The following is a 26,390-nucleotide window of genomic DNA, read 5'->3' on the forward strand; positions in this document are numbered from 1 at the left end:
TTGTATAAAAATGAACATACAAATGCAACATGAAATAAATAGTAACAGATAAGGAGTATAATAAAAAAAATGAAGAATAATATTGTACATATAATTCAGCTTTACGCTGCTTAGTCTCTTCAGTTGAAAAAATGTTTTGAGGAAAACCTTCTAGGATTTTTATCCAAATAGGCTTGTGGACTTCTTGCAATATTTTTGTTTTTCTTTGATACATATTGTGATACAGCCTATGCACTTTCACCTAATGACTTGACCTTTGTTAGTATTCACAATTTTAGATTGACTGGGACGATTTTTTAGGGTAGCGCATCTACTCAAAATGAAATAAGTTGCATAGATAGATACAACAAAGCAAAGATAAACAGTTTATGGTTTTCTGGCTGGTCTAACAGTATTTAGGCACATAAATTGATTATAATAAATGTGAAATAACGCTGCAGGGCATCAAATAAATAATTCAATCCTTTTTAAAGCTAAGAATGAACTAATTTCTTGTGCCCCGTGCATTAAATTTGCTTTAAAATCTTATGAAGTCACAACACACATGAACATGAACTTTACCAAATCACATATTCCAAACTGTGGTGGCTGTTTAATTATAATTCTGACTCCATGTGACTATAGGGCAGGGATGTCCAGACTCGGTCCTGGAGTGCCCCGTGTCCTGCAAAGTTTAATTCCATCCCCAATCAGACACACCTGCTGCTGGGCTAGCTAATTAAGCTCTTACTAGGTAATCTAGAACCATCCTTGCAAGTTGGAAATAAAATCTGCAGGACATCGGTCATGACACCAGCATTCCAGGACTGAGGGTCTACTCACACTATGCCATCCGTACCGTGCCCAGGCCCGTTTCCCGGATCGTTTGAGAAGTGTGAGTGCGCTGAATCGGGCTAAAGCACGGTTCACTTGGCCGGCCCTGGCCCGGTTGGAAGAGGTGGGCCTGAGCGCGGTTGACTTGGGCTTTGGCGCGGTACGCTTGTGGTGTGAGTGCAAAACATGCCAAAGCCTGAAACTGAAAGCGAGACGTGACTTTTAAGGGACTCTTTTATGTAGATTTATTAATCAATTACTGTTCAATGAACGCAAACTGCCGCAGTTTATTAAATACGCAAACCTCTCACTGCAAGACAGCTGCGCACCTTCAGCAGACCTCCTCATTCCTGCGGCACGAGAGCTTTATGATTGTTTATGAGCGCCAAAAGTGGCGGATCTGTTCGGCGAAATATCTGACTGCGTGTCACCGCATCCCTAAGGACTGTTTGGTGAAATAGTTGACTGCATGTCACTGCATATCAAACGACTGACACGATATAACAAGAGCAATCTCCTCTGTGCTGAGCGAGAGCGCTCGTTGAACAGCGCAGCATCGATAACATAAGCGTGCCTCGGCCTGATTGTAGTGTGAGTGCGGGCTATCGGGGGAGACGGGAGGGGGGACAAGCGTGCTTTGGCCCGGTTCGACGCAACTGTACATAGTGTGAGTACGGCCTGAGTTTGGACACCATCATATATATTTATCAGTATACTGATAAACTTCAGGTGAACAGTTAATGTGACTCATGAGTGTTGCTAGGCCTATTTTAGGTGGGTGTGTAGCCCCCCTTAAACTTTTGCGATTAGCTTATAAACTGTACACTGAATTATCACCTGTGGCCTTTAAATTTGATATGAAAACAGCAGCAGTATTCGGCTCCTCCCCGTCTTTTGTTTTTCATTTGATCAGCAAACCACAGCCTTGGACAGCGAGAGAACGAGGCGTGTGTGTTAATTAATACATTGTTATAATATTTTGCTTATTTGCAGTTCTTTAATATAGATAACCTTGTATCACCTGTATCCCAATGTCATGGAGGAGCAGTCAGGGTTACTCAGCCAGTGGAGGTCACTGATTTTTAAAGAAAACTGACCTTAAATGCGCCGATTTTGTAGAGACATACAGTTCACATGACGTGCTTAACTCAGGTTACTGACAAAAGTCCTTCCACATGTACCCTATAACAACGCTGAAAAATATATTACACAGCCTGCTCAATGGTTCAGACTAATACACTGACGTTTCAATGCAGCTTTCTAAGAGAATAAGACAGAGGAAAAAGAGCCTTCAGCTAGTTTTTAAATAGCATTTGCTTTAAAAGGTATTGTTTATCTTCATAAAATTGCGGTTGAACCTTTCTCTTTTTTGGTGATGTTTTATAAACGAATTTTGGGAGAAGCACGATCAGTTTTGATGAGTCTAATTTATTATTATCAATCATTCTATTATCCAATCAGCATAAGACCAAACCCCTTTCAATAGTCCAGCACCTCTGTTTTCTCTCGACTTCAGCATCCCTCCACCACCCCAGCTCCACACTTTTAAACCTCATACCTACATAAAATAAGTTGGAGGGGGAGCATTCTGGAGCTGGGGTGGACACTGTGATCAGACCCCTATTTCTTTCTTATAAGGGGAATAACACGAGTCAGAGCTCATATTCCATCCAGTCAAATATCTGTGAGTGTAAACTCGTGAATTGTCTCTGTTCTTGTTATTTTTCTAGGCTTTGAACGTTTCACAGCCCTTGCTGTCTACAGAGGATCAGACAGCTTTTCTAAAATTGTATTTTGAAGATGAATGAAGGTCTCGGGGATCGAAATCAGAATTTACATTTTTTGGGGGGGTGAACTATCCCTTTAACTAGCTCCTCTATATACAAACATTAGAGAGACGCAACATAAGCTGTGAATTTAATATAAATCTAAACTCAACCCTATTAGACTGATGGATTCTGTCATTTCATCATCACCGCACTCACATCACATGATGTATGACATGAGACAAAGCTGAAGATGCAAACAGGAAAGAAATATGAGGAAGAGAGCTTTCTGCGTGGCCTGGGAATGAGGAAGTGCGTGTTATTCACACATTATGAGCGTAATGAATAAAGGATGAAGGTGCAGCCAGACGTCTCAGTCTTTCTGCTCTGAACTTCTTAGTGCGGTTCACAGAGCAGCGATGCAGCAGCTGTGTAAATACATACATGAGCCACGAGGAGAAGCCATCCCAATTGAAGAACAAGAAGAAAATCCTTTATTTCCAGACACATTTTGGTAGCACTTTATTTTACAGTTTTGTTTTGCAAATCATATTCATTAAAATGTGTAATAACTAGTGCTGTCGAACAAATAATCGCGTCCAAGATAAATACACTTATTTACAGAATACATACATGCGTACTGTGTATATTAATGTTTATATGTTTGAATACACACACATACTGTACATAAAATACAGCGTAAATATATTTACATACACTCAAAATGTTGCTGCTTGTTCAAACTAATTTATAATGAGCTGAATCAACACAATTCTTGATTGTTTTGTGGAATAACTTAATTGTTTTATGTACAATCAACTTAAATTTGGTTAACTTAATTAATTTATGTTGAGACAACATGAAGGACTTGTGTGGAACCCGGCATTTTTACAGAGTATATATTTATATATGGTGTGTGAATTATACATTGACGATCGAGGGGGGTCAACTTTTGGGTAATTTTAGTTTGTGTAATACATGCTTCAGTAAATCATATTTATGTATTTATTTAAATGACATCTAATTTATTAAAAAAATTGATTTCAGTTTTCAGTTTTCAGTGTTTTGTGGTATGGGCTATATAGTGTATTCTGACCTGATTAGCTATTTTTGGCTTACTTTAGGTCAAACTCTACAAACTATGCATCTAATTTGGCTTTACTTGTAGGCGTTATGTTGAAACAAATACCTATTTTATGAGAAATCAGTCTTGTGAACTCTTGTGGTGTCTATGGGTGCTCTAAATCTGCCTGTTTCGGACTGTTGAATGACTTTTTTTCTGGAATAGACGGATCGGCATGATTTACAATGGTATGGCTCGTTATAGGGGTGGTCAAATGCATATCTGTCATTTAATTATTTACATTATTATTTAAAATACAGATCAGAGTGAACTTTTTCTCAGATTCAAATGGACCCCCTCCCTCACCCCACACACGCCATAGATCTTGTTTTAACGTCCTTCAGGAGGGATCAAGCTTAAATTAGGGCGGTCAATACCCCCTGTAATTCACACCCTGTTTATATACACTCAATTTTTTTTTCCTTGCTCGTTTAAACCACTTATTTAAAAAAGCTGAAACAACATCATTCTTGATATTTCATTGGGACAACTTAATTTTATTAACTTTTAGTTTAACTTTATTTAAATGAACTTTTCTTAGTTTAACTTTAACTTAACTTTTAATATATATATATATATATATATATATATATATATATATATATATATATATATATATATATTTAAAGTTTAACACTTAAATGAACTTTTCTTAGTTTAACTTTAACTTAACTTTTAATTTATATATATATATATATATATATATATATATATATATATATATATATATATATATTTAAAGTTTAACACTTAACTTTATTTTGTTTTGGGACAACATGAATGAATTGTGGGGAACCCTGCATTTTTTACACTGTAAAACAAACTGGGTTCCACACAGTTGATTTGTGTTAGGACAACATGAAGGTATTAAGTTAGCTTATTAGTGTTTACAAATTTAAGTGGACTGAACATAAAACAAGTAAGTTTGCACAAACCAAATGCAACACTTGTGTTGTTTCAGCTCATTTTAAATAAGTAGTTTGAACAAACAGCAAACGTCATTTTTTGGGTGTATAATTTGTATTATATACAAATATTATATATAAATAATATTTATACACACAAAACATACACATATGCACAAATATATTTAGTAAATATGAACTTCTATTTTGAATGCGATTAATCACGATTAATCATTTGTAATAACATGTAATAATCATTGTAGTAATAACATGTCTTTACAGTGTGGTCACACAATTAAGTACACAAACTGTAAAATAAAGTCACATTTTTTTTTATTTTAAACCTTCATACACACTCATTCTAACACTTTTTGTAGTAAATGAAATGCGCTAACTATTTCTTGAAATCCCCAAATTTGGTATATTTGCCTATTTTGTAGATATATAATAATCAATAACCTTCCCTAAACAATCCATTTTTATCATTTTTGGTAGACTGTTTAACTCAACAACGAGTGGTGTTTGTTCACCGTTTCATACTTCAGTCACTCTGCCGGACACTCGTTTGTGTTTATGGGGCCGAATATACTCGCATTATCAAATGAGAGAGGATTTTGATGAATCCTTATGTTCCGCAAACATCCCTCATAAGAGGTCTGCATCTCGACTCCTTCACTCCGATTCTCTGCATTAACAAAAAACAAGAAATGTACAGTAATTAATTATTTACTCAAGGAGTGTGGTGTGCACAAAAATGACTGCTTGGTATGAATCTTTTTGAAGTTTTGAAGTTTTAAAAACCCTAAAAAGATTGATCTTGGGATTCAAAAAATCAATATCAATAAGTTAACATGAACACTTAAACATACCATAAAGTAAAACAAAAACAGAGTAATTTGTAGTAAATATCCTATTATTATTATTATTATTATTATTTATAAATACGAAGGTGTTATTAAACCATACTAAAGTACTTGAATCTGTTGTGATAATTCTATATTGTCTTTTCTCCAACCATATATATATATATATATATATATATATATATATATATATATATATATATATATATATATATATATATACTGTAGTAAAAACTAAAGTTTACTAACTACAGTATTTATTATAGTTTATCAGTTCACAACAGTTAATACTATAGCATTCATTAAAAGTTGTTGTATTTATTGCGTAGATTATATATAGTATGATTCAAAAATACTCTAGTATTTAAATTATATGTATTTTTTTCTTGTGGCCATATATAAAACTAAATGTTTCAAATAAAGTTAAATGTGCATTGTATTTGTTAGGTCAAAACTGCAAACATAAACAATATGAATACAGTAAGTGTACTATTACAGCTCATATTTTAACTAAATCATTAGGTGATTTACCTGAAAGCCCACCAATATAGATTTCTTCATGAACTGAAAGACGAGCTATAGACCGTCGTCTGATTCGTGATTTTGCATCATCCACTCTCAGCTCGATACTTTTTTGCCGAATGGACACTGGGATAGATTGTTCAAATTGAATGAAATCTCACTTACATTTATTGTGAAAGCAATCTCTTATAATCCACCTTAATATGATGAAATACCTGACACATTGTGAAATGCACCACAGAGGGGTCGTGTTGGAGTCACCGCAGTGCTATAGCGTTGTTTTCCATCGTTCACTTTTACCACCACCTAACAAAACAGCATAATTATAATTACTGAAGTCTATTATTTCATTTGCAATGTCAGTGTTGACTAACGGATATAGCAGTTATTAACACACATATAACACTCTATTTGAACGTACTTAGCATAAAGTCTAAATCGAATGGCGCAAAAGTATCAAGTTATTGTTGTTGTTATTATTGTTGTTGTTGTTCTTTTGCAGAACACTGTGAACGGGGATGAGTTTTTATGTACATCAATGCTGTGAAGGTAAATTAAGTGATTAAAAAATGTTGAGATGCTTAAAGCTATAATTGGTCATTATGCTGATTAATTCTGATATTTTTTACCATCATAGTACACTAAGTTTATGTATTAGCTAAGCATTAGCAACCTGAATATTTGTTTTTAGCTTTATCCTTAATTTTTTTATACAAATCAATTAGCTAATTTGCGAAATACTGATGTCTTCAACCATATTTTCACTCACCTTTCCTTTCTTGAGAAATAGTGTGACAGTCTGTCCAAGGTTGTCTCTTTTGTGGAAGATGAGGCCGGTGAGGTTTCTTGGCCGAAGTTCAAAAGTTAAATCATACGTAGAACCAGAGATAAAGTACTTTTCTGTTAAAAAAAAAGATTTCTTAATTCCTTCAGCATATTTTTCTGTCTCTATTCTCTAATGTACCAAAATGAAGAGCCATACCTAAGACTAAATGTGCACCATTTCCAGCAAAATACGCCCCTTTCTCAGTCCGGCCTTTAAAACAGGGCGTGGCTCCCTGATTGACAGCTGGATTCATGAGGAGAAGCTTGGAAACTCTGAGCTCACGAATGCATCCGATTATACTCTTCTGAGGGACATTTTTCTGAGGAAAAAAGCCTTTTTAGAGGTTTACAAAACTTGAGGTTTACCTGTGTCCTGAAAAAAGGGCGTTAAGCATTCATACATATGTTTGGTGACGAGTCTGAAGTTGTCCCACATAGACAGGAGACTGCAAATCCTGCGTGAATCCTTTCAACGGCTGTCCATTGAGTGTTCGAAGGTCATCCACAGCAAGATGAGACGATCTTTTCTTCACCGTGAACTGGATCTGTTAACACAATATTTCAAAAACATGAACCAAAACTTGGGATTATGCAGATATATATGTTTGGGTTAAGATATATATGAGTTTGCTACATACACTGTGCCATTGACCATCATTGATCCTCCGAGAGGAAACTATTTCATCTTCCCCAACAGAAAGTTTGACTTTTCCTTCATATAAATACAAGACCACAAGAGGAACACCATGTTTCCCTGAGAGATGGAGTAAAAGTCCTTCAGATGATGTGGTCTGGACGTCTAGAGAGAAATGGGGCCTATAGGATGCAGAAGGTCTCATAAAGGTGCTGCAAAATTAAGAATAAACGTCATGAACATAATTTACCTGTTATTGAGCTCCTCTGGATCTAATTCAAACTGCATTTTGCTTCTGGAACCAATGTGGTAGGTGTGCTTGATGGATTTTGGGTTTCTGCAGTCTTGTGTAGAGCTTTCCTTTTAAAAACAGCAAATATAGACTTTAACAAATGGGATTAACCTTCACATCGTAATCATTTCCACTTAATAATAATAATAATGTGTATTTATTTAATGATTTCACTCAGTGCTGACATCTAGTGTTGTGGAGGCAGCATCATGCAACAATGGAAAGTTTTGTACTGGGTATTTACAGGAACTTAGAGTTCCTAATGGTGGCAAAGTGGCTTAGTGGTTAACATTGTCACCTAACAGCAAAAAGGTCATTAGTTGAACTCCCGACTGGGCCAATTGGCATTTCTGTGTGGAGTTTGAATGTTCTCCCCATGTTTGCGTGGAATTTCTCTGGTTGCTCTGGTTTCCCCCACAGTTCAAAGATATGTGCTATAGGTGAAATGAATAAACTAAATTGGTCGTAGTGTATGTGTGCGTGAGTGAATGCAAGAGTGTATGGGTGTTTCCCACTACTGGGTTGTGGCTTAAAGGGCCTCCACTGCGTAAAACATATGCTGGAATAGTTGGCGGTAGCAGTATACGTTTTTGTCCTTGAATGAATAATTTTAATGGACAACATATTCATAATGTAAGTACAAAACTTAGTACACTGGGTAAATTATTTATATCACTATAGTTGTTGTATTACAATAGCAACTATAGGATTACCACAAAATATTAATTTAAATATGGTTCAAAAACACAATTGCAGCGGTTCTCAAACTTTTTTCACCACGTACCACTTCAAAAAAAATTGTCCTTCCAAGTACCACCATAATGACTAGTATTGAAATAAAGTATAGTAGGCTCAGTAAAGCAGCTACAGCTCTGCACAGTGCTTATATTAAAAAACTATCAACGTTTAAATTACAGTGTGCTTTTCAAAGTTAATAAAAATGGTTGGCTACTGTTAAGTAAAAAAAAAAAAAAAAAAAAACTCCTGTACTTTAGTGTAAAGTGTTAACCTATAGTATCCTATTCATCAAAACCTGGAAATGTTGATTTGATCCCATAAATTTAGGCTAAATGTCTTAATATTCATATATGAATCACTTTTGATAAATTTTATAACATATGTTGCATGTACATGACATTATGGATTCCTCTGTGTACCACTAGAAGGAAGCCCGCGTATCACTAGTGGTACATGTACCACAATTTGAGAACCACTGCACTATAGTATTTCCTATTAAATATTGTAGTATTTTGTCATGTGGGAATGTTTAATAGTAAAATAAAGTTGTTACATCTAGACACGTGACTAGACTATATTTCAACATGGTGATCTTGCTTTATGAAAAAATAAAATTATATAGCTATGAAAACCACAGAAAAAAACAACTGAGAAATAGCTACCACATTGTAAATTTGGGGCTAGGTTGCCATATTTAATCATTAATTTGGAAATTTGGAAACTAGATTCAGTTTACTACTACATATGTTGAGACTGAAAATGTTCATAAATGTGCTAAATACTTTCAACAAAATTCACCCAGTGTGAGACTGTTGTTATAATGGGCAGATATATTTTTTATCAAACGAGTAATTATGTGTCATGGTTGCAGTTTTACTCGATTCTCTCAATACAGTGGACTGTCACTTGACCTAATCTCTCTTTAACACAGAGCTTAAAGGGAAAGTTCACATTAAAAAAGAGAAAATTCTGTCATCATTTATTTACTCTTTACATGTTTAAAACCTTTTTTGTTTTTTTTTTTGTTCAGTTGAACACAAAAGAAGATATTTTGAAAAATGGTGAAAACCTTTAACCATTGACTTCAATAGTGTTTGTTTTTTCTACTATGGAAGTCAATAGTTACAGGTTTCCAGAAGGTTGAAAGGTTTGAAACAAGTAAAGGGTGAATAAATGATGACAGAGTTTTCATTTTTGCATGAACTATCTCTCAATAATTCCAAATACCGAATAGCTGTTGGATGTAATTCCCGCGTGTCTTGCACGCTTCATGGTGATGTCCTGAAGGGGGAGCTCTGCTTTGCAGAATCCCAAAGACACGCTTCCAGTCTGATTGAAACTGCTCAAGTCGGCTGGAGTGTAGTCACTCTGTATGCTGAACCACAAGGCTGTTGTTAGTCGCTTAGTTCTAGTATGCATCATAATAATCCAATAAGATAAAAATCAAACCTCCGCATATACAGGTTCCTCAAACAGCCTCCAAATAATCCGTCACCTAAAATAACACTTTCTGCGAATTCAGGGAATGTGGATGGAGATGGTGGATCTCCAACATCTGTGTTGTCAACGTTTAGCTGCATCCTGATGGCAAATGATCAACATGAAGTACTGAAAAGCACCTCTGCAAGTAGGTTTTCTAAGATGTAGTCTTCTTACCCCGCACTGCTTCTGAAAGCTGTTATGTAATGCCATTTTCCAGTTTCACATTTGGTGGAGGATGTTAACTTTTCCTTGCTGTCACTCATTTCCACAAAGCCGTCTTTCAAAGACAGCAGAAATTCATTCTTCTGGAGGCCAAAGTAGAAAAAGGGCATCATCAAACATAAGATAGCCAACTAATATAGACTCATTTGCCGTCTGTTCAAACAACTTATTTAAAATCAGTGGAAACAAGTGTTTTTTTAGACCAGGGTGTCTGCTGGGTTTCAAAATGTCTTAAATTTCAAAAACTATATTTCAGGCCTTTAAAAGTCTTAAATTCACTGAAATATTGTGTTGTAGGTTATATTATTTTAAACAGATCTTAGTTTTGCTTTGTCCAAGTAAAGCTACTCAATCGGGTTGACATCTATCCAATCACCAACAGTACATCTCAAAAAACCTTATTATTTATATTTACATTTTTTATTGCAAAGAGATACAATTCACAACATCTTATAGACAATTTTACAGAAAATTTCCCATTAAATTCCTGTATCAGAGAAAGAAAACTAAAAGCAATTAAATGATACCTCATGTTAAAACCGGGTCATTAGAAAACAAATCCTTAGTGTTCAACCCTGTATAAGTCTACAATTTTATTCTTAATGGTCTTAAAAGGGTCAAGTCTTAAATTTGACTTGATGAAACCGGCAGAAATCCTGTGGGACATCTTAATTGTTTTATGTTCTTTCCAACAAAGAGAAAAATAGTAGAACTAACCATTCCACCAGTCTGTATTAAAACTGCAACATTCTCCTCAGAGGTCTTAAATCCAAGTGAAACCATTGTCCCCAAGTCTGTATCCTTAACAATGGGGGACATCGACAAAGAACTGCCAAACTCAAAAGTAGCCTCTCGGGAGCCCTGAAAACCACCAAGTAGAAAACGTTTAAATGTATTTTCTTGTCATCCATGCATGTTGTCAGAAAATCCACAGAATTCCTACCAGTAAAGGATTTGGACAACCTCGGACGATTCCGTTTTCCTCTGTAAAAGTAGTTGTTACGTCTACCTGAATGTTTTTAAAACATCCTCTGAGTGACGGAAGAAAAACATTATATCTGGCCGGAAAAAATGCAACATTTCAAAGTCATTAGGTGCCCATTTCTCCTAAAACAGGCTTTACTTTCATTCATCTTGCACTGTTCTAATAAAACAAATACTGAAAAAATGCACAGTAAACAAATATATATATATATATAAATATATATATATACTTTTCCTGGATTGCAGCTGGAACACCCCCAATGTAGGCCTCCCTGAAGAGTCCTTTGACGTATCCTAAAAAAATGTTGACGTAGTCTGTGACCGTTATTGTTACTGGTCTCACATCATTCATAGTCAGTCTGATCTGGATGAAGTTTGTCTAAAGGAAGGAATGAAATATATACTGTATTATAACTGCAATAATATGAAAAAATATATAACAACAATTGATACTTACTTGAGGAAATACTTTAACGTTGGACCTTTCAAAAATGATCGCGTCATTGTTTACACCTCGCAAAACAATATAGCCTCCTTCCAGTGTAATGAAGAAGTACGAGTTCTTTAAATAAAAAAATATATGTCATTAATCAACAAGTACTCATTTGCTGTCACAAATCAAACCAAAGCGTGTATAGTCACCTCATTTCCCATGTAAAAAAGCACAGCATCCATTTGATGACTCAGAACAAAAAACTTAATGAAAGAATTCTGGCTTAATATATCCACTTTTCCAAAACCCGTGCCATCGAAATAATCCCCCAATGTGCGGACTTTCCCTCTAGGAGCAGAAAATAGGAAATAGGAACCCAAAACCCAAAGATCAAAACATTATGACAACTTTGTACCTTTGACACAGGTCATTTTTGGTTATGTTGACAGCACGTTGAAAGTTGTATAAGCCGAGGATTTGATCATTTATTGAAGAAAACTCAATACAGCCCTTGAATCCCTGGTACTGAAGCTCCACTGGAGGCTGGAAGTCAAAAATATAGAGTTTAAATGAGGGAAATGTTAACAAAAATGCTGCATTAATGCATCATTGACATATTAGATGCTTGTTATTTATCAATTTAAAGAACTGGGAACAAACTAATCATATTATAATCTTTCAAGAAAGCTGTTAGCTTTTATTTTGTTTACCGTAAAATCCCTTGGGTATCCTCCAACATAAAGAACGACATCATTGGGGTCCAGATCGAGCAATCCATTCATGGTTTTAGGCTGATTTATCCTTGCTGGCAGCTCGTTGGGTTCAGTTGAAGTGAAAGTATGTGTGTATATGACTTGTGCATCTTGATAAACTCTAATTTAGGAGAAAAAAAAATATTTTTCAGAAAACCAAATGAACTCTTTGGGGGTGTCCTGACATTTTATCCCACCCCTCAGAATATGCTACCAACACTGTATTTAAATGGTTTTGAGATTGGGGTTAGGGATTGGGTAGGTTAGGGTGTTATTACAGCTTCATATCACACTACTCCACATTAAAATTTACACTGGTAGCCAAATCTGATTTGTAGCATCAAAATTTACTGAATACTTTTTGAATGGAAGGTGGTAGGACAATCTGACAAGGTAGGACAAATCGACAGAACAGGGGATCTACAATGACTAAGACGTTGTTTACCTGCGGAAATCCACCCTATCCATAAAGGCTTTATCATTGCTGGACTTGGTGATTTCACTCGTCTCTATTTCATGAAGTTGGCCACCCAGTTTGTAGAGGCAAAAAAGAACACCATTCCTTACAACCAGGCCAATGAAATCCTTGACTTCCTGTTGGTCAAAAGAACTACAAATAAAATGATGCCCTACAACAGGGGTGTCCAAAATCGGTCCTGGAGGGCTGGTGCCCTGCAGAGTTTTGCTTCAACTTGCTTCCACACACATGCTAGGACGTTTTTAGTATATCTAGAAAGAGCGTGATTAGCTGGTTCGGGTGTGTTTGATTAGAGTTGAAGCTAAACTCTCCAAGACACTGGCCCTCCTGGACCGAGTTTGGACACCCCTGTCCTACAATATACAGCTTGAATATGTGTAATATATGCACACATATTACAATTCTAGCTGCTAGCAATACTGATAGCTGAAACTGACCCAACTGATGATTGGCTGATATTAACAGTAATTCATACTGAATGTATACTGAAAAGTATTAAGAAGCCATTTATATGGCAATGTTTTCAGCCAAAAATTGGAAACTTTATGCATTTAGTTCAATAACAGAGTTTTGGGGAGTGTTTATGCAACAGTGTTTTAGGGACCGAAAACACCCACAAAGGATATCTTTGAAAACAATGAAGTCATATGTGTGCATAGTATGTGTTAGATATGTAGATATGCACAGTATAGTTCAAATGTAAAAGCAAATGCAAACAAACATATACATTAATTGCAGAGTACATGGTTGTTTTGTTGCTGCTCAAGAGTTTACCATCGCCTCTCTATATAGCAACCCAGGCTCATTCTGAAAATGTACCTCTATATACATTTCTGGAGAGCACCAAATACGTCCCTTAAGCTACAATTCTTTGCAGTTTTCGTTTTTGCCAATTAACCAGAGTCCGTTGTGTACGCTTTTTCAAATCTCAAATTTCTCTCTTGAGTGCCATTTGCTCCTGCTGTTCTCACTTAAATCCACCCGAGGCCGCTGTCAACTGACTGTATGACTGACCCATCCTGCTCCTTCCCTAAACCCAACCAATAGTGTTTTCAAAAGCACAGATAGACCCGCCCACCCACTTCCCCAAACTCAACCGACAGTTTTCGAAAGCAGTCCTGAAAAAGAAAAGCTCTCACCTTTTTACTACATTTGCAAAGTTTACAACTTTCTCAAACTGTTAATTACTTATTTATTTTCTTTTTTTTTGGCTTCTGTTTTTGTCTTACCAGCTTTATGGAATTGTTCTTCACCAGACTCGAATCCTGTCATCATGGTCAACTCCTCTTTGTATCTCAAATTACGACGTACATGGCAAGCTAACTGGACAAACTGGTAACAGCGGGAAAGCTATCCACATGGAAGTAAGCAGTCAACTGGTAAGCGGGAAAAGGAACTGCATCATACCACCCCGTAGCACTTGTTTTAAAGGCAAAATCCAGCCTTATGTACTTCAGGCTACATAATTCGCAATCTCCAGAAATGTATGTTGGGCTAGGCTTTCAGAATAAGCCTATGTTCCCAAAAAGTGTAGATTTACTCTACCAATATTAGAACCAACAGCAGAGACACATCATACACTCACGCCAAATCCTAAATAAACATCAGTGCTAGCGACACATCTTTTTAAAGGCATTTTTAGATTAAACCTGAGAGAACAAGCCCACAAACTCCCACTCAAAAAGAGATAATTATCACTTCCCTACAGCTACTGTTTTCTAACAAACTGACACTTTTGGCAGTTTCCGTTAATACGTGTAAACAATAACCATTTTGAAAACATTATCATAAGTGAAACCTTCTAAAAACACAAGTAAACATAGCCTAAATGTACAAACAGTGGCGATGAACATAAACAATTATATATCCAATATCAATAAATGTTAAAATCTTCAATATGGGTACTGATATATTGAGAATCGTTAACAAACTAAGTAACGAAAGTGACCTCACATGCTTATTTCCAAGGTAAAGAACAAACTGGCCATCTGTATAATCCAGCTGCCGTCTACGCCTTCCATCACCTCTGGTGTTTGGTTGGTGCAGTGTAAAATTAAGAGCTGTGAAGGTGCGAAAGTCCTCCAGGTCTTTAGGAGGTCGAAGTTCAATGTGAGCATTACCAGAGAACAGGATTGGCCCTCTGATCTAGAAGACAAGCAAGAGGTTTAACATCTAAAGGCAGTTGAGGAAACATCTCTTTTGCTTTATTGAGCCCTTACTCTGTTGGCTGCGTCTCTGGTCTGTTCGATTAAGACTTTGATTCTCTCTATGCTGCTTGATAGGTTGGTTGGACCAGGCAAGTGCTCTGTTTGGTTCTCCACATCATTCAGTTTGTCAATCAACGAAGGGAAAGTTTGATCAAGTTCTGTCACTGCATGAAAGAAAAGAAACCATATATAACATTCAGACTTTAAGAACAATAGCTTTGTTTCCATCCTAACATGCAGATTAAAACTTTGAAAAACTGGAATATTGCATATAACATTTGCAAATCAAGCACCATTTCCATTCAATGAATCAAAGAGAACAAAATCATCAAATCCTGATAAACTGATGCCACATTTCAAAAATTAAAATGGATTTCCTATAGTAGAAGTCACAATGTCACAAAGACAAAGGCAGAATGCAATAAAAACAATGGCTTTTGGAGGCACAAGATGCTTTTATTGAAAAACCACATTACTTACTTTGTGAGTGCAAGACAGTTTTGGGAAGAAATAATACTGAACCACTTTGATGATGGCCTTTGGCTGAGGGATTTTAGAATGAGCAAAATGACTTTTCATATATTTTAGAATGTGGTCAGTCTGCTGGTTTGTCCATTAATGCCATCCCATCATACTAATATTTGTTATCACATGATGATGATGACTTTTTTAATTTGCATGCTAGAATTTATTTGTTAAATGTATTTTTATAATAGTTTATGCACAGTTTTCTTATTGAATAAAAGTTTATCCTAGAGATTTGATACATTTTTTGCAAGCATCTTCATTATGTGTGTGGATCAACATCAAGCATTTTTATGTGATACTGCCATCTTTTATCTTTAAATTTAATGCATTAACTTTTCTGTAAATAGCATCAAATAGGTAGAATCATACTTAAGCCTGAGCATAAGCCTGACCATAATGTGAGTGCGCCCTTAGAGTGAAGAATCGTCAATCAAGTGTGATTTCTTTTTTTGCAGGTGTCCCAGAAGGTTCAGCCTTGGGCCCACTTTTATTTTCACTGTATGTAAATGACTAGCCAAATGTTTGTTTTAACTCTAATATTATATTATATTGATTCAATAATCTGGAAAGAAGAACCAAGTAGACTCACAGGTCTTGTTGACACCATCAAGTAAGTTATAAAGGTTTTGATCTTGAGTGGAAATGTTGACTTTGTTCAGATCTTCACTGATGTTCTGCATTCTGGTTAGCGCATCAGCCGCTGTGGCATTCACACCTGCAGCACCTTCTTTGGCTTGGTTGATGAGGATGTCAATATCGCCTAAAAGAAATTCCACCACCAAAGTGCTCATTTGACAAGACCATTACAATACTTGCTATATGAAAATAATCTAGAATAATGAAGCTATTCACCTCTTTTGATGTTGTTCATCTTCTCCAACACATCCAGCATGACTTGCTTGAGTTGCTTCTGTTTGTCTTCAGCCTGTTGGATCAGGTTCTTGTATGCTTCGCATTTCTGTGCGACATCTGTAGGCGGCAGTTTTTATTACTACATAGTAGAACACATCAGTGAAATACTCATGGGTTAGGGCTGTGTTTGCTCTAGATGCAATTTGCTGTAGTTGCATTACAAAGTAAAAATGGCAACCTTCTAGCTGTATTGATGCTTCCTTGGCATTCACCAACAGAGCATTTGCATTATTTATAAGATCCTTGGCTTTATTTTGAAGATCCTGCTTTTGCACATCCTGGGAACATGAAATAAATTGACAAAAGTTTGATTCAGGAAAAAAGGCAAAGATTTTTGTTTAGTTATCAATATCATATCATTTATCAGCCAATTTTAGATGTTTTCAAGCTCCATTTAGATTATTTTTGGCCATTATCTAATCTTCACTGAGAGTTAAAGTAATGACTTTCATACCTTTAAAGCATGGTCCGCCGCTTCTTTGGCAAGTTTGGCAGCAGCTTCTGCCTCATTTATGGCAGCGGTGATGGCTGTGAATGCATTGATGGCTTCAATTGCTTTATGAACAGCAGTTGAGTTCTTAATATTCATTATGACCCTAAAAGACAAATGTACTCATTAAAACGTTATCAAAAAAATACATTTTGATTTAATAATCATTGGAGGACTTCTGACACACATTTGTAAGTCTATAGCCAGCTTTGTAAGTTCTTGTGCATGTTCCTCAGCCTGTCTCACGACTTCCTGCTTAGCTGTTGCATTAGAGAGCAACTCGAGTTTTGCCTCAAGATTGTATTTTGCCCCGTCGATCAAAGCTGCAAGATGAGTCATATTCTGCAAGAGAATTGTAGGTATTTATCCAAAAAAGTGATTGTTTTACACAAAAATACCATTATTAATCACCTCTTTTAGTTCATCCATCATTTCCTGAATATCAGATGCGTCTTTTAGTGTCCCTCTGGCCATGTTCAAATTGGCTATGATGTTTCCTTGATTCTTCCTTAACGCCTTAAAATGCTTCTGTTGAACAAACAATCGTTTAAGAAGTTAACAATGGTAGCTAAAGTTCAAAACACAACGTCTGCATCCAAAACCGCATACTTCCATACTATATAATACGCTAAAATCAGTATGCGAGCCGAGTAGTATGTCTGAATTCATAGAATACGAAATCAGTATCAAAGAAGTACCCAGATGACCTTCTGCTTCGGGCAAGATTCTGAAGTGCGCATCGTATTTACGCTACGCTATCCCATGATGCCCCACGAGAAAAATCATCAATTACCAAAATGTTTTTCAGCTGTTCCTCATTGAGTTTGTTCACTCCATTGGCCTTGAGCACATCAAGTTGGGCATCTATTATTGCCTCTTGTATATCTCGAAGATCTTCTGCCCGATCCATGAGATCCTGACGAATACGATCAGCCGCAATCAAAGAACCATTCAAAGGAAAAATCAGGTCTTTCAAAATGAGGCTGAGCACTGTAAGAGAAACAAGTTTCAAAACCATAAAGGAGCTTAGTGATAAATAAAGCCTGATTTACACTTCTGCATCGAGTGACCAATACTGTAGAAGTAGCTTAAACTCACACTCATTCAAGGAATAAAGCTGCACAAACCAATAATCAATCAATTAATTATTAAGTGATTCCAAAACATATCTATCTGGAGCTTGTCCATGGGACTCAACATTTGTTAAATGCTCTTACCATCATAGTCCATCCCCACGGCTCTCGCCCCGCCCACAATTGGCAACACTTCTTGGCTGACCAATTAAAGATCTTGTGCACCAAGTCAAATCAATGTGTAATTGCATTTTTTTAAATGGTGCACGTTAGGGTATGGTGAAGATATGTGACTGTACAAAAGACTTACCATGTGCACTCAATGCAAAAGTATAAATCGGCTTTAAGGAACCTAAAACAAAATACTAAAGCAGGTTTATCTTCTGGAGGGCAACTATCCTGAATAATTTAGCTCCAAATTCATTTAAACAACTGAACCAGCTAATCAATGTCTTACAGATCACTTAAAATAGGCAAATTGGGGAATGTTTGACTGTTTCCTGCAAGCTCTTGGCCCACAAGAAGTAGGTCACAGTCATGTAACCCTGCTGGGCTGAGCCTGGTCAGTACCTGGATGGGAGACCACATGGAAAAACTAGGTTGCAGTTGGAAATGTTGTTACTGAGGCCAGCAGGGGCCACTCAACCTGTGGTCTGAGTGAGTCCAAATGCCCCAGTATAGTGAAGGGGACACTACACTCTCAGTGAGCGCCATCTTTCGGATGAGATGTTGCATGAGATGGCACTTCTCGTAAAACGTAGGGGTGTAACCCCAGTGTTCAGCCAAATTCCCACTATCAGCCCTTACAGATCATGGCCTCCCAATCATCCCCATCCACCGAATTGGCTCTATCATTTTTTCTATATTTTTTCTATATTTTCCATAGCACCACACTGGTGGGGGTATGGAGAGACCCCCCTCATGATTGTAAAATGCTGGGTGTATGGTCATCCACAATAAATGCACTACATAAATACACCTTACATAGGTCAAGTGCAATTTGGAAGCAGTTCACCCACATATGTGTGCTTTTCTCAACTCCTCATTGACCAGCTCTCTCTGAACCCTACAGGTCTGTCTTCGCATCTTCTCCAGCATCCTCTGGGCTTCTTTTAACATCCTGGTTGCATCCTCTGTGTTTCCACCTGTGTTGTTTGACCGATTCAGCTTATCCAAGAACTCTGTGTGGGTCAAGAAGTGAAAGTGAAATAATGACCTTGTGGGAAGATGATATTTGATGAAGAAATCTCAGCTTGATCAAATTAGTTCACCTTGTATTTTTTGTAAGAGGTTTACGCTCTCAGATCGCAGGTTGTCTCCTCTTTGATAGGTTTGGTCAATAGACTTGAGCAACTGAACTGCAGAACAGGACATCTCAATAGCCTGAAGAAAGGAAACACAAGTTGAAATCTATTTTACAGCCAACATAAAGATAAACCCTTCTGAATAGTAATCGTACCTTGTCATTGAGAGCAGTTAGGTCATCTTTGACATTTTGGAGATGAGATTCAAGCTCTGAAATCTTTGGTTTCAATTTGAAGACAGATTCAGTATACTTCTGCACCAACACCTAAGAAAGTGGAATTTCTTTTTTAGTTGTGCACAAACATAAACAGTGTATTAGAGCCATTCCAAATAATTGTTTAGGAAAATTGTTGTAGGGACCTTTGTATCAGCAATGGCATCTTCAAGTTTTTCAAGTCCCGTATATGAAGTAGCATTCGGACTAAAAGACCCAAGTTGATCAATCAGTCTGGCAAACTCCTCATCCATCGCTGCAAGATCATCCATTAACTTAACCACACAGATATCACAGTCTAATGGGAGAGAGACTGGAGTTAGTCAATCATAGTAATGTTCATCCATACATACATTCATGTTTTTTTTCTGTTATGACAAACCAAAGCAGTTGTCGGTGTCTGGGTCATCAGCCTCATAACAATCTATAAAGACAAACAAATGGATTCATTAATATCATTACTACTATTATTATGTAAATCATGAGAATTTGCTTACCGCCTGTTAACGGGTCACACACGTAACCGTGTTCACAGTCACATGGTTGACAACTTCCTCTTTCTGCCAAAGGACTGCCATAGTATCCAAGCGCGCACCTATAATGTGGAGTAAATGAGAAAACACTCAATTAAATTAAATTGCCTAAATCATTAATTCAATCGAAACCAAATGTGACCATGTTTCAAAAGGCAGACAGACCGTTCACATCGAACTCCAGAGTAGCCAGGTTTACACAAACATTCAAACTCATCTCCAACTCCGAGACATCCAACAGCAAAACTGCACAAATGAATAAACAAATATTCAGTAAATAAACAACAAAGTCATCCTGAAACTAAACTATATAGTTCTGCTTTAGAAAAAAGCTGGCATCACACCTTTTCGCTGGGTCTGTTAAGGGGCACGGACACATACGACAGGTTCTCAAAATGGCGCTGCCATAATAACCCTCCATACAACGTTCACAGTGGTCACCCGCTGTATTGAACTGGCAGTTCTGTGAAAAACATTCCAGTGTTATATTATTGTGGAGGCCATGTTCAAGAAACCAGTTTGAGATGATGTGACATCAGAATTTATCCTGTTGGAAATACAATGATAAAAAGATGCAAGTCTGCGTCCAAAAGCTGACTTGTTGCCTCTGGAGGCAGTGTTTGTGGGTTTCAAAATGGATTTAAAGTTGGTTTCAGACATACCTCTGAGAAAGAATAACAATTTAACATAACGATTTTGTTAGTATAACAAAATAATACAGAGAGCTTCTTGTCAGAAATGGTATCAAAAGTGGAAAACGTTGGTCAAAACTAAACATTTACACACAGATTGACACCCAAACAGCATTTTGAGATGCCATGTTTATTTTTTCGCTCTACTATCAGAAATAAAGAAATGAAATCAGAAATTTAGCTCAGCATAAATCACTGAGTCAATCTAGACCATTAGCATCTACCTGAAAACAAATATATATATATATATATATATATATATATATATATATATATATATATATATATATATATATATATATATATATATATATATATATATATATTTTTTTTTTTTTTTTTTTTTTTTGCTATTTACAGCTTGACTCTTCTGTAGTTGCATTGTGTACTAAGACCAATGGAAAATGAAAAGTTGCTATTTTCTTGGTCGATACAGCTAGTACGCTCTAATTTATCACCCAAAAATCTAAATGAATGAAAAAAAAATTGTGAAAAAAGCTGTTTTACTGTTTAAAATGAGCCTATTTCCAAAAGGTGCAGTATTCCTTTAATCATTGGCAGTGTGGATCCATGCTTTCATGTCATTTATGCCAAATTCTGGACCTATCTGAATTTTGCAGCAAAAATCGAGCCTTAGCAGAACAACCAACCTTTTTCCAATTGCATAGCCTAAATTGGTTTAGTCTTTGTGAATTGTAGCCTCAGTTTTCTAACACTTGTGGGTCTTCTGATGCTGTAGCTCTTCTGCTTCAAGGTTTGATGTGTTCAGAGATGCTTTACTGCAGACTTTGGTTAAGTGCTCAATTGAGTTATTATCCTTCTATTAGCTTGAACTTTTCTATTAGCCTGTCCATTTTCCTCATATCTCCACCATCAACTAGGCATTTTTTTACACACAATCATCTCTAAACTCTATAGAGTTCGACAATCACAGTAGATCCTTTTGATGCTTGGTTCCATCTTCTACATGCCTAAATGTATCAGCTGATTGCATATTTGTGTTGACAAGCAGTAAAATATTTAAGTGTACAGTTGAAGTCAATATTATTAGCCCTCCTCTGAATTTTTGTTTCTTTTTCAAATATTTCCCAAATGATGTTTAACATACAGTAGCAAAGATTTTTTTCACAGTATTTCCGACAATATTTTTTCTTCTGTAGAAAGTCTGATTTGTTTTATTTCGGCAAGAATGAAAGCAGTTTTAAATTTTTTAAAAACGATTTTAAGGTCAAAATTATTAGCCCCTTTAAGCAATATTTTTTTTGATTGTCTACAAAACAAACCATCTTAATACAATTACTTGCCTAATTGTCCTAACTTGCCTAATTAACCTAGTTAAGCCTTTTAATGTCATTTTAAGCTGAATACTAGTATCTTGAATTTTAGATGGCTGGAAGAAAATAACACTCCAAGCCAAAGCGTGCCTCTTTTATCCGAAATGCATTCTTCATCATAATCAGTGAGACATCTTTTCATGGACAAGTGGCATATAGTAACGTTCAAAATGAAGGGCACAACATGACAGAGATCAAGTGGAGATGAGGGCTAACTTTCTCAAACTGATAATAAACAACACATAATACCAAACATTTCCCAGTATGTGGGTCGCAGTCACCGGACAGGCCATTGCAGTTGCACGGGACACACCGTCCCTTATACGGTCCACTTCTCTCCCTGTAATAACCACGATCGCAGTCCTGTAATGGAACAAATAGAATAAAAAAGAAATAATCAAGAGACTTAAAGCTTTCTAAGACCTTAGTGAATCCATAAAGACTTAGTGTTTAGAGCTGCAAATCTGAACTCTAACCCTGAAGGTGCGTTTTACTCTACAAACTTGACATATAAAAGACAGATAAGCAACTGCAACAACTTGACTCCAAATCAGGGTAAAGGGTCTTGGCTTCCTACGGTGCATGTCGTTTTCACGTTTGTTTATGTTGGCCGCATGCCAGGGCATTCAAGCTAAATCTGTTATCTGACATACCTAAAGAAAAACAAGCTTGAACCTGTTCGGCCGGGGGTCTCTTGATTCTTGCATATACTGTGGTTGCATGCGTAAATGATCCGTTTTTGAAACGCGATACAAGCTGGAAATTAAACACATTGCAGGAACGTTTCCTTGGTGTGTTTGTTTCATTATCACTACTGCATGTGGATTAATGCACAATCTGAATCAATGAATTAAGGAAGCTTGTTTCTATCACTGAATGATAAATATGAATTGAGACTTAAACCTCACTCATTTCTGACTTTCATTTTAAGTGGGATTTTACTCTATACTTTTTTTGGACGAACGGACTAGTTTATGTCTCCTTTATTGACTCCATTAGAGTAAATGAAAACTGTCATGTCATGTACATATATTTTGTCTTTATTCTAAGTAGTTGACAAACAAAACAACAATGGGGGAAAACAGGATCGTATTTGTGCTGTCGTGTGGTGTTTCTGTACAAAGTGACATCAACCCCTACTGGCGTGGCATGCAAATGTTTTTTTTTGTGGTCATTTTCATGTATGTGTTAACAGGGATCATTTCAAGCATGTCTTTGCAAAAATACAATGGAAAAATATTTGCAGTTTACTACATTGCTATAGTGTAAACACACAGTAAGAATGGTGAGTTAATGGCTCAACATCTTTACAAAATGTTTTTTAAAATCGATTGAAAACGTTTCGCTTTTTACTAAATCATTATGATGTAAACGCACAAAAAACGTTAAGCTCAACAACTTTTCAGACTAATACATTTTTAGTTCAATCAAATGAATTTTTCTAGTCAACTCAACTTAAAATAAAAATTAAAATAAAAGTCAAACTTTGTATAACTTAGAAAATATTGTTGAAAACTGATTAACTTATTAAAATAAGTTAAAGCAACATAAAAAATTTTAGTCGTCTTGACTTTGTCATTACAATTTTTATGGTGTACGCAAAATAAAAAAAATATTTTTTACTACATCTTTATCGCGTAAACACAATTAAAATGGCGAGCTAATCACAATATCTACACAAAGGTTTTTTTTTAAATAAGAGCAAAAAACGTTTCTGGTTTTACATCACTTATGTAAACGCACAATAAGATAGGCGAGTTAATGTCTCACCATTGGCACCAGACTAGTAAAAATATGATGGAAAAAATATGTTTCCGTTTTAGTTGCATCATTATCACAATAAATCCTCATTCACACTACGAGCGACTAGCAGCAGCTAAGCAACTAGCGAGCATTTATTTTAATGTAGAGTAAGCGACTACTGGCAACCTCTAATGGCGACCAGATCAACCATTGGCGACCAGATGGCTGTGTCGAGCATAAAGTTGAGAATTTTTCAACTTTATGCAAATGATGAGCGAGTTTTTTGAACGACAGCAAATAGCAGAACCAGAAGAGCCCATGTGATCCTCTCTCTGCTCGCTCAGAGGCCGGTGGTATTCTCTGTGCTGTAGACCTTCACAGACCTGCGTTTGCAGCAAATTGCCACCCAGAGCGACAGGCAGCTACAGTCGCCGCTAGTGTGAATGAGGCTTAAGAATGACAAGTTGATGTCTCGAATTCTGATTGTTCTTCTCAGAAACGCTAGTTTATATATTTGAAAATTTTGAATTAGAAAATCAGAACTTGCAAAATTGCAATAAAATAAACAAATCAATGAATATTACAATAATGTTTTTACATAATCGTAAGTTTATACCTTGCAAGTTTGAGATGAAAATTTAATGGTTGGTAATGCATATTAACAATTTTTTTCAATGCTGTCTCATGGCAATTTGAAACTTTGATTTAGTGACTAATTTGTACGAAATCGTATACGATCTCATTCGTACAGTTTATTACGATTTGCTTATCCCCAATGATGGTTGAGTTTATGGGTGAGTTTACGAATTAGCCACTAAACTGAAAAAATGTAAAATAGTTACGTTTCCTTATGAGATCAGATCGATTCTTCCATCCTGCAACGTTAAATATTTTTCGAAAATTCTTCTGATAAATCGGTAATTCGATAAATTGCTTAGTACGAATAATACAAATGATACAGATTTCACTGAAAAAAATGATTAATTGCATTTACTAAATATTTTTAAGTTAAGTGGTTGCAAAAAGTTTATATAGGGTGAATTAAAACAAATTGAATCTAGTAACGTTTGACTTAATTTGTTTGTTTTAATTCAGCCCATATAAATCATCTGCAACCACTTACCTGAAAAATATGTAGTAAACGCAATTAATCTTTTTTTTCCGTGCAGTGAGTCAGTGGCTGCGTCTTAAATAGATATAGTATACCTTCATTATATGTTAAAATAAACTTAAAAATCACTCAAAATCCAGCCTAAACACTGGTTCAAAGTTTTGTTAAAAGTTTAGACTTTTGAACCTTGTTTTTTCATTTGTTTCTTTGTTTATTACAGCAGGTCAATCACACCATCTTACCTTAATGTGTGAAGAATCGCAATACTTTCTGAAAAATTGCCTCAGTGCCTCTTGACTGCTGTTGTTTTTGACCTGCCTGACGCTGTCCCACCAGAACGTCGTGGGACGTCCCATCTCATCCGCAGATACCCAGAGTTCCAGAGAAAAAAGCATCACCAAAACACCAATACGAACTCCAAAAAATAACAACTTAGCCATTTCGAGACGCAAGTGCCATAAATGCATTAACTGCAGCTTCGCGCACTCTTAGATTTGAAGACAAGAAAGCCCTGTGTGTTCTTGACTCTTGGCAAAGTTCAACAGTCCTCTTTTCTTCCTGGTTTCCTTCACAGGTGTGTGATAGCAGTGTGTACAGAGGAAAGGCAGGGCTTGATTTTTACCCTCATGCCGGCACAACCAATGGGTGAGTCAAAGAATATCTGTGTAACTTCAGAAATAATTAACTTTTTTAATTTTTTATGGCTCAGCTCTAACAATGTGTCGTGTATAAGAACATTTGTTTAGAACTGATTTATTTTGATCGGGGTTGTAATGGATAACTGGAACTTAAGACATAAATCATTTTTGTTATGTAAAACAGAATAGCCCTTAACTGAAACAAAATAACATTTATTTTAAAAAAAGCAGACTTATTTTATTACAGCTAGTTATACAGTGCTCAGCATATATGAGTACACCCCTCACAAATCTCTCTTTTACAATAATATTTTTAATAGGAAGCTATACAATATTATATTTGTGAATATACATTGGATTAGTCAGTACTGAAGCCAAATCTGGAGCTTATCAATAACGGTACAAAAACTAGTAAAGCCAAATTTATATGTTATAGAAAAATAAACGAAAAAAGGAAAAAAATCAAGAGAAGCCAAAAAAAAAAACTTAAAAATTTAATTGACATTTTGTAGGTTGTAATTTTTTTGTAACATTTTGCTTCAATTTAATTGTATTATCTTTCATTTTTTAAATATGTTTGGTGACTAAAATTTAATTTAAATAAATATATCTGTTCAATAAATCTATTTTGTTTAAATGCAGCAAAACACATTGCCTATATTCACTGAGAAATGGAGAAAAATATTCATTTTAAAAATGGGGTGTACTCAGTTATGCTGAGCACTGTATGTCAACTGAAATCTAAAATACATTTTATTGTATAAAATGACATAAAAAA

General features: G+C 35.8%; 1 protein-coding gene across 2 annotated transcripts; it reads right to left on the reverse strand.

The window, feature by feature from the left end:
• Positions 1-4,541: 4,541 nt before the first annotated feature.
• lama3 (laminin, alpha 3) lies at positions 4,542-25,738 on the reverse strand. Of its 2 annotated transcripts, XM_005161726.6 has the most exons (38): positions 25,217-25,738; positions 22,370-22,483; positions 20,439-20,557; positions 20,260-20,340; positions 20,059-20,156; positions 19,944-19,985; positions 19,708-19,859; positions 19,502-19,612; positions 19,314-19,425; positions 19,062-19,223; positions 17,763-17,959; positions 17,381-17,497; positions 17,157-17,311; positions 16,934-17,075; positions 16,658-16,757; positions 16,420-16,536; positions 16,157-16,327; positions 15,052-15,203; positions 14,786-14,977; positions 12,800-12,948; positions 12,313-12,475; positions 12,018-12,145; positions 11,812-11,950; positions 11,627-11,731; positions 11,400-11,548; positions 11,129-11,243; positions 10,903-11,046; positions 10,138-10,268; positions 9,931-10,062; positions 9,709-9,856; positions 7,702-7,811; positions 7,456-7,633; positions 7,219-7,362; positions 6,975-7,137; positions 6,762-6,892; positions 6,208-6,298; positions 6,002-6,118; positions 4,542-5,292 (listed from the first exon to the last, which is right to left on the reverse strand). In XM_005161726.6, the coding sequence occupies exons 1-38, from the start codon at positions 25,439-25,441 to the stop codon at positions 5,153-5,155; spliced, it is 5,136 nt and encodes a 1,711-aa protein (XP_005161783.1). In that variant the 5' UTR covers positions 25,442-25,738; the 3' UTR covers positions 4,542-5,152. The 2 variants fall into 2 exon arrangements, with proteins under 2 accessions (XP_005161783.1, XP_073792900.1); XM_073936799.1 differs by lacking the exons at positions 19,314-19,425; positions 19,502-19,612; positions 19,708-19,859; ... (4 more) ...; positions 22,370-22,483; positions 25,217-25,738 and having other exon boundaries at positions 4,774-5,292; positions 17,763-17,885; positions 19,062-19,105.
• Between the last annotated feature and the right edge of the window lie 652 nt (positions 25,739-26,390).

The sequence above is a fragment of the Danio rerio genome, chromosome 22 (assembly GCF_049306965.1).
Source record: "Danio rerio strain Tuebingen ecotype United States chromosome 22, GRCz12tu, whole genome shotgun sequence".
Lineage (NCBI taxonomy): Eukaryota > Metazoa > Chordata > Actinopteri > Cypriniformes > Danionidae > Danio > Danio rerio.

Bases quoted from the DNA above. Each gene is read 5' to 3' on its own strand.
- lama3 (XM_005161726.6), bottom strand. From the start codon at position 25,441: ATGCATTTATGGCACTTGCGTCTCGAAATGGCTAAGTTGTTATTTTTT. The intron at 20,157-20,259 runs GTCTGTCTGCCT...TCCACATTATAG, and splicing joins TCTGGAGTTCGATGTGAACG to GTGCGCGCTTGGATACTATG. The intron at 7,363-7,455 runs GTATGTAGCAAA...TTGTGTTAACAG, and splicing joins ATGATGGTCAATGGCACAGT to ATCCAGTTCACGGTGAAGAA.